The sequence below is a fragment of the Malus domestica genome, chromosome 15 (assembly GCF_042453785.1).
Source record: "Malus domestica chromosome 15, GDT2T_hap1".
Lineage (NCBI taxonomy): Eukaryota > Viridiplantae > Streptophyta > Magnoliopsida > Rosales > Rosaceae > Malus > Malus domestica.
Window position 1 is genome coordinate 16,501,624 of NC_091675.1, and position 19,801 is coordinate 16,521,424.

At 36.3% G+C, this 19,801-nt stretch overlaps 1 protein-coding gene across 1 annotated transcript; it reads right to left on the minus strand.

Moving 5' to 3' along the window:
• Positions 1–12,145: 12,145 nt before the first annotated feature.
• Positions 12,146–18,307, minus strand: LOC114821472 (LOB domain-containing protein 22-like). Its single transcript, XM_070812731.1, has 3 exons — positions 18,036–18,307; positions 17,910–17,979; positions 12,146–12,289 (listed from the first exon to the last, which is right to left on the minus strand). The coding sequence occupies exons 1-3, from the start codon at positions 18,305–18,307 to the stop codon at positions 12,146–12,148; spliced, it is 486 nt and encodes a 161-aa protein (XP_070668832.1).
• Positions 18,308–19,801: the final 1,494 nt, after the last annotated feature.

The window sequence follows — 19,801 nt, forward strand, 5'->3', positions numbered from 1 at the left end:
AAGATCTTCTAGATCCCAAAGGATTCCTACTTTATCTCTATTTAGGATTTACACAATCACATATTGATAAGAACATATGTCACAACAGCTTTGGATTTTTTCCTCAAGTTTAATAATTAAACTCTATTAATTTGAATATTGTGTTCAGATTTTTTTATTTTTACAAATTAAATTTTTTTTCTTTACTTTTAGATATGGGTACGTTCTAAATTCAAAAATGTACATTTTAAACTATGAGTACATTATCGATAATAAAAGTGAATAGATTTAACATTAAAAAAGGGGGTATATTTTAGATAATAAAAAATTGGTATATTTTAGATAAAAAAAATTGGTAATTTTTTAATGAAAATGGGGATATAAATATATGAATAGATACAAATAAAAGATTTAAAAAATTATGGGTACAAATAAAAGTTAAAAAGAAAATTATTGGTATAGATTACAAAAAGGAAACAAATTAAAAATGGTTACAAATTAAAAAATGTGTACAAATTATATATACAAAATGTACCGTTTTCAACCGTAAATAAATATATTTGAAAAAGGTTATATAATATTTAATTGTAAAATAAAAAATGTAGATATGTAAATATTTTATTAGTGAAATATTATTAAGGGTAAAAATGTAATACAGTTAGTCATATAGTTAGGTAGTTAGTATTTGGTTAAAGTAGTTAGGATTTCTATATAAACAGTATGTGTAATCTTCATTTGTTAAGTGAATACAAAACCTATTTCTCTCTCTAAACTCTCTCTCCCTCATTTCTCTCTATTCATCTTTTTGTTCATCATTTCTCCTTGTTTTTCCCTTCAATCCACAACCATTGCAATGTAGTTAACATGGTATCAGAGCCACCAGGCTCACGCCTTTGATTCTGGTGGTTCCATTTCCCATTATTTTTCATCTGTTTCTAGTTTAGTTTCCCTTCAAAATTCTGTTAGATTTTCGGTGCTTCCGTGATTGTTATTAGGTTGATTTTTTTGCGATTGTTGGGATCGCGATTGTTGCAATTGTTGATTTTTCTGTTTGGCTGGGCTCCTGTAGCACTGGAGTTAGAACTGATCAGGCTTCCAAACAGTGCGCTCATCTCCACAAACTAGCAGAGACTCGCCATTTCACAGCAAGAAGTTGTCAAAGCTCCCAGCTTTTGCAATTGCTTTCTCACATTGGATACGACAAAGATGAAATCTTGAAGAATGGAAGTGGGTCACGATTGAAGTTCTTATCAGGTTTTTGATTACTGGTTTTCACAGTGCACATAACCTGTTTGATTAAATGTTTCAGTAACAAAATGTTCACTATTTTGCTCATTGCTTCAAGATCAGTATTTGTGATATTTGGGGTATTTGGATTGCTGGATTCAAGAATATTTGGACCAAAGGCTAGTAGAACGCTGGAATTTTAGCGTCATCATGAAACTATGAAGGATTGGTAATTGCAGCATTGCTTGGGGTTCGTGCGAGTAGGATTGTTGGTGGTATATTTGAGGTGTATATTGTTTGAAAATTGTTGAGACACAAAGCCATATATGTTTCTTGCCTATGAAAATTGTTGATATGTGGAGTCATTATGAAAATTGTTGATATATGGAGTCATTCAGTTGATTCAATGGTGATTCTTTCTATTCTTCGTTTGAGACTTTCCCTTTTTGTGGTTCTGCCGTGCTGATTGGAAAGTGGGAAGTTCTCTTCCGCGGTGGTGATTCTTTCTGTTGTCAGGTCTTGATTGTTTGCCAAGATAATTTGAGTCGGTGCATCTGGAATTTGAGTCGGCAAATCTGGTTTTGAGTCGGTGCATCTGGGTTTTCTCGACATTGCTGGATTTCTCAGGTTATATGTTTCAATTCCCTGCAAAAGTGTATGATTCTTTGATTTTGTGAAGTAGTCGATTGATTTCTTTGAGGCACGAAGCCATTATTCTTTGTTTGCGGCACGAAGCCATTTCAAGTTTGTTTCTTTGGACACGAAGCCATTATTGTTTGTTTGCGGCACGAAGCCATTTCAAGATTGATTTTTTTTTTTGGCACGAAGCCATATTTTCTGTATAGATTAGTTGATTAGAGTTTGTGGGCACGAAGCCATGATGAGAATTTAGATGTTGTGCCTGCTGAAAAGAAAAGACAATGCAAAACTAATTAGAGAAATGACAAACCAGTGCAATTTAAAAGAAGACGGTGATTCGGTTCTTGGATTTGGTAAAGAACAATCATAGCCAGATATTATACCACCTGAAAATTCATTAGGTAATCAGAGTAAAGATGTTCTTTGTGATGTGACTATTGGACATCAATTTCTTTCCTCGAGCCATCTTCCCTGCAATTTTGTGTTTTGGGAACTCTGTAGCCCTCGTTACGTAGGTTGTGGTCCTCTTGTATTTCAGGTTCTAGCCGATTGGCCATCTCATCAAATGAAGTTGCACAATGATCAATACCAGAACTCTTGAACCCTATCTCGAATTGTTTTGAAGTTTCTCTACAGTGCATCCATTTGTCCATATTTCAGTATTTGCTAGTTGAGACTTTGCTGTGGGATTGCAAGATTGCAACTGGTTCAACTCAGTTTTTTGTTTTCTGGTTTCATAACAGTGATTGCAGTTGTTCTTCCACTCTCAAATTGGGTTACCCCAATTGAGATTGAGGGGGAGTATTAAGGGTAAAAATGTAATACAGTTAGTAATATAGTTAGGTAGTTAGTATTTGGTTAAAGTAGTTAGGATTTATATATAAGCAGTATGTGTAATCTTCATTTGATAAGTAAATACAAAACCTATTTCTCTCTCTAAACTCTCTCTCCCTCATTTCTCTCTGTTCATCTTTATGTTCATCCTTTCTCCTTGTTTTTCCTTCAATCCACAACCATTGTAATGTAGTTAACAATAAGGACGTGGATAAAAAATAAATAAAATTTCAATCAATAAAATAAAATAAAAGAAATAAAAATTTAATTTCTCCTTAAAAAAACGAAAACCCGCTTAATTGCACTAAATGACTTGGCATTTCATATCAATAAGAAGTTTGTAAATGGAATCTCTTGTAAATTCGGTCTAAAACGATTGTCTCTTTACATTTTTTTTAAACTAGTACTATTATTTTTAGGGGTGTGATATTCACACACCCTTTTTTTAAACTAGTACTATTATTTTTAGTTTTCGACCGTCGGATTAGATGAATTGAAGAAGATCAACATACATAAATTAACAAGGGGTGTGAGAAGTAAAAGGGGATTTGTGGATAGCACATCCCTATTTTTAAGTAAAAGTGATTTGAAATCATATGAAGATTGTAATTTTAAAAGATAAAGTTATTCGCACGCCACGTATACATTTGTACACATCAAATTGGAAATCAAATAACGTGACGTTTACGTTATATGCATTCCCGCGCAAGCGTGGGAGTCAAAGAACATAACGTGGATGTTAACCATAATGCTTTTCAAAACCATCTCATGGCGCGCTCCTTACAAATCATCTTTGTCTCCCTCATCTCTCTCCTCTACGATCTACCTCATCTCCTTTTTCTCTTCCCCACACCTCCGTTTAAATCAAGAAAATAAATAAAAAGGGTAAAAAATTTCGGTACCTGGACTTTCCAGGTCCATTGAAACTTGCTGGTTGCATGAGCCCGATGTCGAAGGTTTTCTCTTGTGCGTCTTCCAAACTCGACATGTAGATGTACCTTTCTTCATACATTTTCATCTCAGCCGTGATCTGAGGGAACTACATTATACAGAATAATTAATAACAGTAAATCAGTTATTTTAGTCTACATGTGCTATTTTTAGTTCGAAAAAGATATATCAATTAACAATAATTCAGTAAGAAGATAAGTACACAACATCAATAAAAATTAAAATCATGGCTTACTTGATCAGGGACGACCGATGCTTCTTGTGCTGATTGTATTTTGAGTGAATCGAACTGCTTTTTTAATTCCCTGTAAAATGCTAGATATCGATTTGTCACCTCAAGTTCTTTCTCATGGAAATCTACTTGTTCAAGGAGGAATCTGGTAACACCAAGGCAACCAACTGAAGGATTATTCCTCCATATATTCCCTTCAAGGAGTATAGTCTCAGCCGCTGCTGGTCTTTGATCCGGCTCGACTGTGGCTATAATCTTTTCAACATTGCTCATACCGAACATATGGTGCGCGTTTACAAACTCTACGAACCTGCTGGCCGGGAAGTATGCAGCCAGCCCACAGGTTTGGTTACATTTTCTTCTTTGGTATTTGCAGGCAGAGTTCTTTGCTGAGGAAGAGATGAGGGCAGGGATTAAGAAATGCAATTAAACAAATGCTGTATGTATATATGTGTATATAGGGGTTATATATACAATTTTGGTTAAGGGTGTTAAATCCAATTGAGATTAGGAAATGTGCCTCGTCTGTAAATGCATGTAACGGGTTGTGTTGGAATTGAAAATCCTTGAGTGACTAGTTATGACAACTCAAATCCAAGTGGATTAATGTTGGTTCTGTTGAATTTTACCTTGATTACTAACAATATACGTTTTTATTCACTAGTGGTGGAGCAGAATTCAAATTATGTTCCGTTTTGAATTTTGAAAAGAAAGCACTAGATTGAAAGCTAGTTGGTATTGTATAATTTATTTCAGCTTATTTGTTATTTAATTTTATGTACACGGTTAAACAAAATTTTGGTAAAGAAATCTTAAAAGAAACCTCTAATTATGATAATAATATGTTACTATTGTTTACATGCCTATATGGTATGTAATTTGTCACTCCAAACAATTAAATATGCTACTAAAGTTGTTCTTTCTCTATTCTTGAGAATTCTAGCACTACCAAATATGGTTGGTTCTTTGAATTTGTTATGATTCTTCCAGTCAATGAAAATAGAATGCTCGTACGGTCCAAATTCGATGTTAACTTAACTGGCATGAACTTTCCTTAAATATCTATTTGTACTTATCTTCTAAACATTAAAAAGAACATTAAAAAGATGTATCAACTTCGAGTCCTTGTTCTCAATGCCCAAAAGAATAAAAACTCCCAAATTTCAAAATGAGGTTAAATATAGATAACTATCTAACTTTTTGGGTGGTTCTAAATTAGTCTTAATCTTTTAAAATATTATTAATAACTACCTAACATTTAAAAAACTAGACATCCGTTAGATCATCGACGGTAAGTGATGACTTTGCCAACATTTTTTTGAAGAAAGTACAATATTCATTAATACGAAAAACATGTACAAAGAGAGGATATGTAACACCCATGATTTTGTTTCAAGCACTTTTGAGCTTCTCTCTCCTCTCTCAACTTTTACTCTTTTTTTTGCTTGTTTAATTTCGTAATTATAAAATGGCATACAAACATGCTAATTCGCATTAGCAGCGGTTAATTGCTACAAAATACAAAATCAATTCTGTAATCAGGTTTGGTATTGCCATGATTTATGAAAATAAAAGGATTTGAAGTTGCTGGTCAATCAACACATTGAACCCAATCTGTACGAAATCCATTGGAAATAATTAAAGGTTTTGAAGCATGCCATAATTCACATTTGGAGTAACTAATTAGGCTATCCCATAATTTTGGAATTTAAGCTGTTGGGCAAGAATTGTCAGGTGACCTTGTGAAGGCCGGAAAATGGCTGGGAGGAAGCCTCTTGCTCGTCGAGTTTGGGACCCTTTTTGCCCATCATCTGTATGACGAAATGCCTAAATGAAACTTAGGCATACCCCCGACCCCGAAATATTTGTTTTCAGGAATAAATTTGTGGGTAGGCCCAAAATATTTAATGTAGTTTAGTTAACTATCCACAATTACAATCTCTACTTAAGTTTCACTAACGCTCCATAATTATAATTCCATACCAAATGTACGACATTATCTTCATATTTTAGCGTCATTTCCCTTTATAAACCAATTTCCATTTTAGCAACCTTTAATCTCGGATTTATTTAACCTCACATATTTTATGGTTGCATCTAACGTCTGGTTAGACTACCTATGTACCCATCGAAGGGATCAAGCCAATCGTAGTTCACATTTCAATTTCATTCAATTGCACATATCACAACCAAATAACCAAAATAACCAACATTGGGTCAAATAATCAAAACACATCAATTGGATATCAAATTCATATTTATGATATCAGAATTTGCATAAAATGGCAACGTCGGCCCACTGGCCACGCGCCGCCGTGGGTGGCGGTCGGCAACCCCGACTTGCAGAAAAATTTAACTATTTCTAAAAATTCTCAAAAATAACAAAAATAAAGATATCAAAGAGTAGAACAAACTTTATACCTGTGACCAAAACCAATTTGGCCAGGAAATGCTCCAATTTGCCTCGATTCAACTCCATAGCAGCTCCGACGCCCCCAAACTTGTTTGGGCTTTGTTCCTAGGTTCTAAAGGAGTAGGTTGGTGGTAGTAATTGACGAAACTTGTTTCAAAAATTGTAGATTCGACTAGAAGAACACCTGCACCCACCGGTGCGGTTTCCTCGTTTTCAATGTCAAATTCTCTTGATTTTGGGGTCCAATGGGATGAGGGAACGATGAGGAGTGTTTTCACCGTGGGTAGAGGTCATGATTAGCCGGAACAATCATCAGAAAACCACTGGAAATAGTTAAGGGAGCCGGGTCGGGTCAGGTCTTGGGTAAAAGGGAGTGTTCAATTCTCCCATCCTTCTCCCTTTTCTCCTTTCTTTCATTCCCTTTCCCCTTCATTCGTCCATTCCCCCCACCTTTTTCTCTCATTTCTCTCATTTCTAACCCTTTATTTTCATCACAGCCGTCCATCTCATTTTTTCCCTTTAATCCCAGCCACACACGTGGCATGTCACATGGCTCCAGATTTTCCGGAGCCTTCCAAAGAAGGTTAAAATTACCAATTCATCCCTGACTTTAAATATTAATAATATCTTTATTATAACTCCGTTTCACGAACGGTTTGTGCCTACGCATTCATGAGTTCAAGCCCTGTTCAAAAATATAAATGGTGACCTAAAAAGGACAACGAATTTTAAATAATTAATTTCCAAACTTTAAACCTCGTAAGCAGTTTAATTTAAAATTGAACTCAAATAAATTAATATAAATTTCCGAAAAATAATATAAACTCTCAATACCACGAATACATACATTATAATAATTCTCGGAACAAAACTTTACGATTTTCTCAATTCTATCTTTGGGACCGTACAAATATTTAATTTCTATTTTCTTCACATATTCACAATTATGAATATAAAATTCATATATTTAAATTTTCAGGGTATTACAGGATAGGGTGCTAAAATGGGCCTCAATAAAAACCTTGTCGGGATTTCAACTCGGTCTAAGGAAAAAATAGTGTCCTGCACAAGTAGCTATCCTCACCGTAACGTAAACGGTTAAACTTGATTGTCTTCTAACAAAGCATCTAAAATAAAATATGGGGGAGGTTCAACCCACCTATCTTCACTAGAAACACCCAAACCAGCACAAGCTAGCTTGTGTGCTATGTTGTTTGCTTCCCGATGCACAAAGTTCAACGATGTTCCCTCCATGCTGCGTAAAACTCCTTTGATGTCGTTAATTATAGGTCCCAATAATGAACAATCATCCTCTAAACAATCCACAGCTGCAAGCCAACACTTGAGCCTCCCTCCAAAACCAAATTTGAAATAGCACTTTGGAATTCCATTAGGAGCTCTGCTGCTCTCCTAGCCGCAAGCAACTCAGCAGCCGCAAGCAAGTCAGCATGTAGGGGTGAATATAACATGGCAAAAATGCCCAGAAACTGCAACAATAAAACTGCCCACCCAATCACGTATAACCATACCATATCCTCCCCGATGCGACCTTTCATGCCACGCTCCATCAAAATTACACTTCAACCCTCCTGAGCTTGGTTTAGTCCACCGTTGTCGTGTCTGAGCTTTACTTGATGTTTTAGCATTGAATGATGAGGTGGATAAATACTAAAATTAGTCTCTAAATTATCGTATTTGAAGCTCTAATTCCCCAATGTAAGTTTTCTTCACTAACTGGAAGCAAGATTTAAATTATGTTTCTTTTTGAATTTTGAAAAGAAAATACTAGACTGAAAGGAAATTGGCATTCAAAATTTACTTCAGCGGATTCATTGTTTAATTTCATATATCGTTAAACAAAAGTTGGTAAGTAAAAGACCAAATTTCTTTTGTGGTCCTGTAATGACAATGCAAAGAAATCCTTATGCCGAAAAAGTTGCTAACATAGGGTAAACAATATTTTGATTCGTCTGCGGTAGAGTCCATTGGAGAAAGGATTAAAATCTTATGGTAAGTTTCGTTAGCAATTGAGATCCAAACCTAAACTTCGTTAGTCTTCCGTTAAAACAAAGTATATAAGGGAGGTGCATTCAATTGAGAATTTGAGAGACTTGAATGTATTTCTAAATCCATGGATTTTTGTGGAGTTTAATTGATTTGAAGAGATTCCATATAAAATTTTGATTCAATTTCATCGAAATCTCATAGGGAGAGGTGAGGCTTGTGGATGCTTAAAATACACTACGAAATCTCTCCAATTCCCTATAATTCCTCAACTTTCTCAAATTCTTTAAAATCAATTTCTAATTGAATACACCTAGAAAGTTATAAACTTCTTTAAAATCCTAATTGAATACACCTGAATTTCTAAGGATTTTAATAAATTATCTTAAAATTCTAATTGAATACACCTTGAATTTCAGAGAATCACTTAAAATCCTGATTGAAGACCCCTAGTTTCATTAAAAAAATTAAAATACTCAAAATCTCAATTGAATACACCCCATAAATCTCACATGTGCGGTTAAAATCGACCTTTTAATTAAAGTAAGATGGCCAGAACATTTGTTAGTTCTAGCTAGATTTAAAGTGAATTTTCATTTTAATAATGAAGGACCACTAAGTCAATTGATTTTTTATATTAAGTACGCTCTTGGGCTCTAGGTCTGTTGTCCTCTTTTGTGTCTCCAGTCTCCTTACAAATATTTTGTGAATAACTTGATTGCTGAAAAAAGATTTATTGATCCATCATGTAATATTATCGTTTTTATCTCAAATGAGTTAGTTATGTCAATACAAGGAATAAAAAAAAGGATGCAAATGTGACCAAAAGTTCGTAGCATTTAGGTGGAATGATTTTTGGTAAATACTGACCAGTCGGTAGTGCATAGGTGCCGAAATTTGAGACTTGAGTGTCATGCATGTTTTGCTACATAGTATTAAAGAATAAAAAAAAAGAAAATAATAAAAGTTAAAATCAATTTTAGAGAGATTTCAAAATTTGACTAGATTTTGAAATCTGAAATTACAATTATTAACAAAATAAATTTCCAATTAAAAAAAAAACAAGAAGAGAAATTGAAATTAAATGTTAAAAATTGAAAACGAAACAATTATCCAGCGACATTGAGTTTGATAACTAGCATAAGTACTACTGAGTTTGCCAAATGGGGGGAAGTGTCCCCTTGAGCATTGACTGACTCCACCCTGAGTAAAACTCATTCTTGATCCGACGGTTGTTTTCCTTTGGCCTTCGACTTCGAGGTAGCTCCATCACTGCATTTCATGGAAAGAAGATCAATTCAAAATAAATTACCAAGGGGCAAAACATTATTTACTTTTATTCGAGGAAGTTTCTTTTATTTTTATTATGAAAATGAATAATTTTTTGTGAGAAGTGGGAGAAAGGTATATGATAGTTCAACTTAAAGAGTGAAATAATTAAAAGGAGAAAATTGTTCAGGAGGAGGGGGGAGCTTAGTCTCACAATGAGTTAGAAATAAGGTGAATTTAAATCACATTATTGCTAGCATATTGTGAAGCTAAATCCAACCTCTCCCTCTTAGAGCAACTCCAGCGGGAGCTCCTGCTCAAGGGACGGGGGAGAAGAAAGGGCCTGAGGGCCTGTCGACTAGCTTCAGCATGAGCAAGCCCGAGCAGCAACCAAGGCCCGAGCAAATGGCCTGTGAGGAATTGCCAGCTTGAGAGCCCGAGCAGGGGCTGACGTCAGGCTGGCATCAGTCTTTTTAAATTTTTTTTTTCTGTCAGGAATCAGGAAGAGGTTGTCGATCAAGGTGGTGGTGCAGGGCAGGAACCCGTAGGTCTGCTTGCAGCGCCGAGAGGGCGTTCTCGAGAGTGAGGTAGGGAGCGAAGGTGTGGGACCGGTGGTGGTGGTGGACTCCATCAGAGATCAGATCGGATGACGTTGATTGGTTGAAGTCGGAAAGAAGCAGGCGGCTTCCTTGGGCCCGGCCACAGAGGACCAGGAGGAGGAAGAAGGACACGTCAATGGATTTAGACATGGCGGGAGGCGGGTGGGTTCAGTGCTGCTCTCTCGTTTGAGGAAGAAAACAGGGAGAAATGGGGGAGAAAAAGAGAGTGGGGAGGGAGACTGTCGGCCGAAGAGAAAAAGGAAGACAATGAGGGAGAGGGGAGTGAGAGAGCGGGAAGGAAGAAGAAAACAAAAGTGGTAGAAGTTTCGAGAAGAGATTGGAAAAGATAAATTAATAATATAATATTAATTTGTACAAATTAAATAATATAATATTAATTATAAAAAATAATATTTTATTGCCTATTGCCAGGGGTATTCAAGTGCAAGGGTGGAGATGCAAAAGACATTTACTGTTCATTAAGGGCAGTTACTGTTTACAGGTGGATTGAATAATGGATTGTCTAGGGGGAGGGCTGCTCTTAGGGTATATAATATCGTTTGTAAAATAAAAAAATAAAAAAGAGAACAGCTTCTTACATCACATTTACAAACTATTTCATGCGACATAATGATAAGGTATGCAAAGTCATCAAGTGCGATTAGGTGAATTTAATTTTTTAACCACCGAATTAAAACACAGTTAATTACCAAAAAAATTAACAACCTACAACACCACTCCACCAATGACCCCAAGTTCCTCGTCAGCCAAAGAACCCTAAGCCTCCGAAGCTCCCCCGACCCACTCTAACCTACCCCATCAGCATCCCCACTCCACCATCGGGCTGGCAACTCCTCCGTCGGCAATTGCCCTCCTCTCTCTCTACCAGATGTTCAAAATCCATCTCACGAAACATCAAGTCCCATTAACAATACCATAATGCACACTCATTTTACAATACTGGAATGCGAGATCGTCGTAACTCTAAGCCTCGCGCTCATAAATCAATAAAAAGCAAATGCAAAATGAGTCCGACAACAACGAAAAGTCATAGGAGGGGTGATGTGGTTGTTAGTAGAGAGTAAGGTTTATAAAATTAAAATGCTGACATGTAAATATTTTATTATTGGGATAATTACGTGGATAAAACCAAACGGTCTTGATAAAAAAAAAAATTCAATCAATGAAATAAAAGAAAAAGGACGAGAAAAAACGAAACCCCACTTAATTGCACTAAATGACTTGGCATTTCATCTCATTGTCCACATAAGAGGTTTGTAAATGGAGATCTCTTGTAAGTTTGGTAAAAAAAAGATTTGTCCCTATACTTGTTTTAAAATAATTTATTATCATTATTTTACGGAAAAACTAATGAAAAGGGTTTGAAAACTTTGAGTTTTAACGATAAGGACAAAATAAAGAGTAAAGTGAATAGTACCATAATTGACATTTTAGTGTAAAAATATGGTTTTTCGTTAAAGTGAACAGTACCAGGAATTTTTCGTTAAAATTCCCTTATTTTTAAAATAAAAGTGATTTGAAGCATGAGATTTTAAAGGACAAAGTTATTCGCAAGCCATGTATACATTCATACACACCAAAGTAGAAATCAAATAATATGACGTTTACCTTATATGCATCCCCGCGCAAGCGTGGGAGTCAAGTAACATATTTTGGATGTTAACCCTAATGCTTTTCAAAAACCAACTCATTGTGCGCTTCTTACAAATTATCTTCGTCTCCCCCATCACTCTCCCCTAACGATCTACCTCATCTCCTTTTTCTCTTCCCCACACCTCCGTTTAAATTAAGAATATAAATAAAAAGAAAAGGTACATTATAAATAAAAAAGGGGTGTGATATCCACACACCCCATTTTACTTCTTACACACCTTTTTAATTTTCGGCCGTCGGATCGGATGAATTGAAGAAGATCAACAGGCAGAAATTATTAAGAGGTGTGTGGATAGCACACCCCATAAAAAAAGTTAAAAAATTTCAGTACCTGGACTCTCCAGGTCCACTGAAACTTGCTGGTTGCATGTGCCCGATGACAAAGGCTTTCTCTTGTGCGTCTTCCAAACTCGACATGTAGATGTACCCTTCTTCGTACTTTTTCATCTCAGCCGTGATCCGAGGGAACTACATTACACAAAATAATTAATAAGAATAAATCAGCTATTTTATTTTAGTCTACATATGTTGTTTTTGTCCGAAAAAGATAGATTAATTGTTGTGCTAGGATAGCACCAAACCACGCGGAACCAAATTAAGCTAACCCACAGAAAATATATCAAATGAAATGCAAGAACAAAATATTAAAGACACCAAGATTTTAACGAGGTTCCTCCACAGTCAGTGTAACTGGAGTACGTCCTCGGAGCAGTAGGAGCTCACCCAATAATCCACTATCAACCAAATGGGAGTTTACAAAGTATTGGCAATCTCACAACCGAAAAGCCCAATACACCCAATAGCTCTCACACACCAAAGATACAAATAGAGAAAGAAATATAATGAATAATTTCTTCTCTATACATATAGCTCAAAGCTATTACAACAACTACTTTGGTAGATGATTACTAACCAATTGAAGAGGAGCACTTTCTTCTTCCCTTCAAAGAGGAGATGCAGCACCCTTTATTTTCTGAGGCTCTCTATCTCCCTCTCTTCAAAACCGAAATGGGCTGCTTCTCTTTCTCACACTTACTCCCAAAGGCAACCAACCTCACAATTATGAAGAACCAAAGTCACGGGTGGTAAAAGAGAAAAGCAACCCTTTTTTTCTTCCCCAAAACAAGGAAGTGGTTGTCCACCTTTTTTCTTTATAATTTTTTATAGCCAAAAGTTGGCCACTTGGCCACATACTCCAACAATCTCCACCTTGGCCAAGTTTCGAAAAACGCCATGATAAGCCAACCAACACAATTAACACACAACATCACTCCCAAACACTAGCAAGAGAACAACTCATGCCGAGCCAAATGCTCCAAAACTCCTACTGCTCAACGCCTTCTTTATATAGGCAAAATATGAGCCAAGTTCAAGCAATGAACAAACTTGGCTACACCAACAACCTTAGTCAACATATCAGCGGGGTTGTCTTTAGTTGGAATCTTCTGGAGAATGATTTCCCCTTCACCAACAATTTCACGAACAAAGTGATAACGCACATCTATGTGCTTGGTCATCGCATGATGAACTTGATACTTAGCCAAATAAATAGCACTTTGACTATCACAATGTACCTCCACCTGCTTCTGATCAACCCCCAAATCTCTAATCAGCCCATGTATCCAAATGGCCTCTTTTATAGCTTCAGCAACTGCCATATATTCAGCCTCTGTAGTAGACAAGGCAACAGACGACTGCAAAATGGACCTCCAACAAACTGGTCCTTTAGCCATAGTAAACACATAGCCTGTAGTAGACTTTCTTCCATCTAGATCACATGCATAATCTGAATCAACATAACCAACTGCAAAATGACCAATACCAGAGTCATCTCTCTCAAAGCATAAACCAACATCTCGAGTACTATGGAGATACCTCAATATCCACTTAGCTGCTTGCCAATGCTCTTTACCTGGATTATGCATATATCGACTCACCATGCCAACTGCATAAGCAATATCTGGTCTAGAGCATACCATTGCATACATCAAACTACCAACCAAATTTGCATATGGTATATTTTTCATTTGCAGCTTCTCTTTATCAGTTTTAGGACACTGTAAAGAACTCAATTTAAAATGAGGAGTCAAAGGGGTACTAACCGGTTTGGTTGAATCATGAACTCCAAATTTCCGAATCAACTTTTCAAGATATTGTCTTTGATTCAAACTGACCAAACCTTTCTCTCTATCTCTAGTGATCTCCATGCCAAGGATCTTCTTCGCTTCACCAATATCCTTCATCTCAAACTCATTCTTCATTTGCTTCTTCAATTTTTCAATCTCTTCAACATTCTTTGAGGCAATCAACATATCATCAACATATATCAACAAATAAATGAAAGACCCATCTTGCAACTTCTTGAAGTACACACAATGATCATATTGACTTCTAGAATAATTTTGGCCTCTCATAAATTTATCAAACCTCAAATACCATTGCCTTGGAGATTGCTTCAAGCCATATAGTGATTTCTTCAATTTGCAAAACAAGTTCTCCTTCCCTTTCACTATATACCCATCCGGTTGATACATATAAATCTCTTCATTCAAATCACCATGTAGGAAAGCCGTCTTCACATTAAGTTGCACAAGCTCAAGATCATACTGTGCAACAAGAGCTAACATAATATGAATTGAGGAGTGCTTCACAACTGGAGAAAATATTTCATTGTAGTCAATGCCTTCCTTTTGTGCATACCCTTTAGCAACTAATCTTGCTTTGAATCTCACATTGCTTTTCTCATCAGCATCTTCCTTCTTGGCATACACCCATTTGCAACCGATAGCTTTCTTGCCCTTAGGCAATTTAGCTAACTCCCAAGTCTTGTTCTTCAAGAGAGAATTCATCTCATCACCCATGGCATTGCACCACCTCTTCTTCTCCTCACTCTCAATGGCTTCCTCGAAATTGGATGGAATATCATCAATGATAATAGGAAGAGCAAAAGCAACATAGTCACTAAACCGAGCTGGCTTGGTAATTTGTCTCTTTCCTCTGTTCTTGGCAATAGACTTTTGAGGTGAAACTTGCTCTTCAACTTGAATAGAATCTTCAAGTTCAACTTCTTCAACATCCTCATGGTCTCCAACTTCTTCACTTGTAGTGGCTTCGACATCAGCGGAAATAGGATTTGAAGTACCAGAGGCAACTTTCTCAAGCTCCACCTGTTGGACATCTTTCACATTCTTCTCAGAGTCTTTGAACATACTTTCTTCATCAAATGTCACATCTCTGCTGATTACAAGTTTTTTCATCTCTGGGCACCACAACCTGTAACATTTGACACCACTACTAAAACCAAGAAAGATAGCCTTTTTGGCTATAGGATCAAGTTTATTTTCAGTCACATGAAAATAAGCAGGTGAACCAAAAATACGGATATAGTCATAATCAGAAGAAGGTTTTTCAGTCCATACCTCCATTGGTGTCTTACCCTGAACAGCAGCTGAGGGTAACCGGTTGATGATGTGACATGCATAATTAACTGCCTCTGCCCAAAATGACTTGCTTAAACCCGACTGAGACAACATACATCTAACCTTTTCAAGCAAGGTTCGATTCAATCTTTCTGCAACTCCATTTTGTTGTGGAGTTCCTCGAACACTGAAATGTCTCACAATTCCTTCCTTTTTGCAAACTTTAAAGAAAGGGTCGGATGTGTATTCACCACCATTATCCGATCTCAAAATCTTAATCTTTCTCCCAGTCTGGTTCTCAACCATTTTCTTCCAACTCAAGAAAATGCTCAATACATCACTCTTGTGCTTCATAGTGTAAACCCAAGACCTTCTTGAATAATCATCAACAAAGGTCACAAACCAATGTCTACCACTCAAAGAGGGAGTCTTTGTAGGACCCCAAACATCTGAATGCACATAATCAAGAATGCCCTTCGTCTGATGTACAGCAGTACCAAACTTCACTCTAGTTTGCTTTCCCAAGACACAATGCTCGCAGAAATCAAGCTTACAGGTCGTGGCACCTTTTAGAAGACCTTGTTTCACAAGCCCTTGTAGAGCTTTCTCACCTGCATGGCCTAATCTCATATGCCACAGTCTAGTAGTATCAGAATCAGATATGCCCATATTTTCTGAGACTACAGATGCTTCACCTGTCACAGTGCTTCCTTGCAATAAATACAAATGGCCACATCGAGGAGCTTTCATCACAACAAGTGCACCATAAGTAACTTTCAATGTCTGTCCATCTGAATGAAACCTGAAGCCCTTGGATTCCAAAGTACCCAAAGAAATAAGATTTTTCTTCAAATTCGGTACATACCGAACACCTGTCAACTCTTTAACCATGCCATCATGCAACTTCAACCGAACTGTACCAATCCCTTTTGTTGTGCAAGGATTGTCATCTCCCATGAACACAACTCCACCATCAAACTCTTTCAAGCTTGAAAACCAATCCTTGTGAGGAGTCATATGATGAGTACAACCCGTATCCAACACCCACTTAGTAGCACAATCAAATGATGAGGAAGTGGTTAAAGCAAAATCAGAAAAATCTGTTTCAACCTCAGTAACATTAGCTTTAGAACTTTCTTTGCCTTTGGTCTTCAATTTAGGACAATCTTTCTTCCAATTGCCCTTATTACGACAAAATGCACATTCATCCATTTCCAAAGGTTTTCTACCTTTAGAGTTTCCTCTAGGTCGAGACTGTGATTTTTTCCTACTAGAAAATGATCTTCTCTCTATGATCTACCTCTAACAAATAAAGCTTCAGAGGTATTATCATGGTTTTTATCTCTATGCCTCATTTCATAATTCATCAAGGCATTTGACACATCTTCAAATTTCACAGTTTCTTTACCATGCATAATAATAGTAACAAAATGCTCATAAGAGTCCGGTAATGAATTCAACAATATTAAGGCCTTATCTTCATCCTTAATATCCTCATCTAAATTTAACAAGTCGGCAATCAACTTATTAAAAGCATCAATGTGTCTAATCATTTTTGTACCTTCTTTGTATTGGAAGCGGTAAAGCTTTTTCTTCAAGTGTAGCTGTCTTCCAATTTTTGGCACAATACACTTGCTACCGTCTCCCGCATCACAAAATACTTCTGAGTTTTTGCAAGGCACAACCGAATTGAAGAGCAAGCCCACAAATTTAATTTCTCCAATTCCGGCTTCTCTCCCAAAGCGGCAAGTAGATCTTGTTGAGCCAACACATCTTTGACCTCACATTGCCACATCCCGAAATTGTTTGTACCATCAAACTTTTCCACTTCGAACTTTGCATTTTGTACCGTAGTTCTTGCAAACCCGAAGCTGCTTCCAAAAGGATTCTCATCTTGCCCGTCTGACATCTTTGGCAACTAGACAGTACCCAAGAGCAACCAGTGCTCTGATACCAATTGTTGTGCTAGGATAGCACCAAACCACGCGGAACCAAATTAAGCTAACCCACAGAAAATATATCAAATGAAATGCAAGAACAAAATATTAAAGACACCAAGATTTTAACGAGGTTCCTCCACAGTCAGTGTAACTGGAGTACGTCCTCGGAGCAGTAGGAGCTCACCCAATAATTCACTATCAACCAAATGGGAGTTTACAAAGTATTGGCAATCTCACAACCGAAAAGCCCAATACACCCAATAGCTCTCACACACCAAAAATACAAATAGAGAAAGAAATATAATGAATAATTTCTTCTCTATACATATAGCTCAAAGCTATTACAACAACTACTTTGGTGGATGATTACTAACCAATTGAAGATGAGCACTTTCTTCTTCCCTTCAAAGAGGAGATGCAGCACCCTTTATTTTCTGATGCTCTCTATCTCCCTCTCTTCAAAACCGAAATGGGCTGCTTCTCTTTCTCACACTTACTCCCAAAGGCAACCAACCTCACAATTATGAAGAACCAAAGTCACGGGTGGTAAAAGAGAAAAGCAACCCTTTTTTTCTTCCCCAAAACAAGGAAGTGGTTGTCCACCTTTTTTCTTTATAATTTTTTATAGCCAAAAGTTGGCCACTTGGCCACATACTCCAACATTAATTAACAATAATTCAGTAAGAAGATAAGTAGACAACATCAATAAAAATTAAAATCATGGCTTACTTGATCGGGGACGACCGGTGCTTCTTGTGCTGATTGTATTTTGAGCGAATCAAGCTGCTGTTTTAATTCCCTGTAAAATGCTAGATATAGATTTGTCATCTCAAGTTCTTTCCGATAGAAATCTACTTGTTCGCGGAGGAATCTGGTAACACCAAGGCAACCACAGAAGGATTATTCCTCCATATATTCCCTTCAAAGAGTATAGTCTCAGCCGTTGCTGGTCTTTGATCCGGCTCCACCGTAGCCAGAATCTTTTCAATGTTGCTCATACCGAACATATGCTGCGCATTTACAAACTCTACAAACCTGCTGGCCGGGAAGTATGCGGCCAACTCACAGGTTTGGGTACATTTTCTCCTTTGGTATTTGCAGGCAGCACAAGCTTTAGAATTTGCCATGAGTTCTTTGCTGAGGAAGAGATGAGGGTAGGGATTAAGAAGGCTTTTTATATTAGCACCCCACAAAATGTTGAATGCACCCCACATTAAAAATTAATATTAATGACTTATTTACTCTACTATGCAATGACAATTTTGACCTTATTAGGTTTAAAAAATAATAAAAAATTTATAAATACACCCCAAATCATTTTTAACGTATTATTTATCTACTTCAACTATCAAAAATCCCTCCCACCCTCCATTGTTGAATAAAACCATAAGCAATGAAACTACAAACATGTTGATTGAGAAAAATTATTTTTGATGAATGAAACACGAAATCAGTGTTTCGAAAGCTTTGAAATCATTATTATTGTTATTAAAAAATGTTCAAATGAACCTAAACATTTTTTCAAATCATTCAATTTGAAATCATTTGGCAAACTAACGTTCAGATAGTTTGAAATCATTCGGCAAAATTAAAAATGAGTGTTATAAGATTTGAGAAATGTGGGGTATATAAAAAATGTGGGGTGTATGTAGAAAATGTAAGGTGTATATTAAGAATGTGGGGGTGTGAGGGTATTATGAGGAAGGAAGTGTGGTGTATTAAAATAATTTTTAATTGAAAAAGCAAATGTGGGGTGTATTAAGTATGTGAGGTTTATTCAACAATTTGTGGGGTGCTAATATAATAATCCATTAAGAAATGCAATTAAACAAATGATGTATGTATATACGTGTAAATAGGGTGTATATATACAATTTTGGTTAAGGGTGTGAAAGTCAATTGGCATTAGGAAATGTGCCTCGTCTATAAAAGCATTCAACGGTTGTGTTGGAATTGAAAATCTTGGAGTGACTAGTTATGACAACTCAAATCCAAGTGGATTAATATTGGCTATCTTGGATTTTACCCTGATTACTAACAATATACGTTTTTATTCATTAGTGGGGGAGCAGAATTCAAATTATGTTCCGTTTTAAATTTTGAAAAGAAAATATTAGACCGAAAGCTAGTTGGTATTGTAAGATTTATTTTAGCCGATTTGTTATTTAATTTTATGTACATGGTTAAACAAAATTTTGGTAAAAAAATCTTAAAAGAAACCTCTAATTATGATAATAATATGTTACTATTGTTTACATGCCTATATGGTATGTAATTTGTCACTCCAAACGATTAAATATGCTACTAAATTTGTTCTTTCTCTGTTCTTGACAATGCTAGCACTACCAAATATGGTTGGTTATTTGAATTTGTTATGATTCTCCCAGTCAATGAAAATAGAATTTGCTTGTACGGTCCAAATAGGAGTGGGCAAAATACCCATGGGTTTAACCGCGGTTACCTACCAATTTAAAGTTCACAATTACGGTTATGGGTAACCGTTTAGACGAACAAAAGGTTATGGATATAACCGTTTATCCGTGAAATTTAAATGGTCGGTTATGGGTATTACTTACGGTTATAATGGGTACTCATCAGTTATGGGTATTATCCGCGGTTAT

What these genes read in the sequence shown, in the direction of transcription:
- LOC114821472 (XM_070812731.1), bottom strand. Translation starts at nt 18,307, where the DNA reads ATGGCAAATTCTAAAGCTTGTGCTGCCTGCAAATACCAAAGGAGAAAA. An exon ending in CCAGATTCCTCCGCGAACAA is followed by an intron (nt 17,980 to 18,035) that starts GTAGATTTCTAT and finishes AGCATTTTACAG; the next exon opens with GGAATTAAAACAGCAGCTTG. An exon ending in CACCGGTCGTCCCCGATCAA is followed by an intron (nt 12,290 to 17,909) that starts GTAAGCCATGAT and finishes TGTGTAATGTAG; the next exon opens with TTCCCTCGGATCACGGCTGA.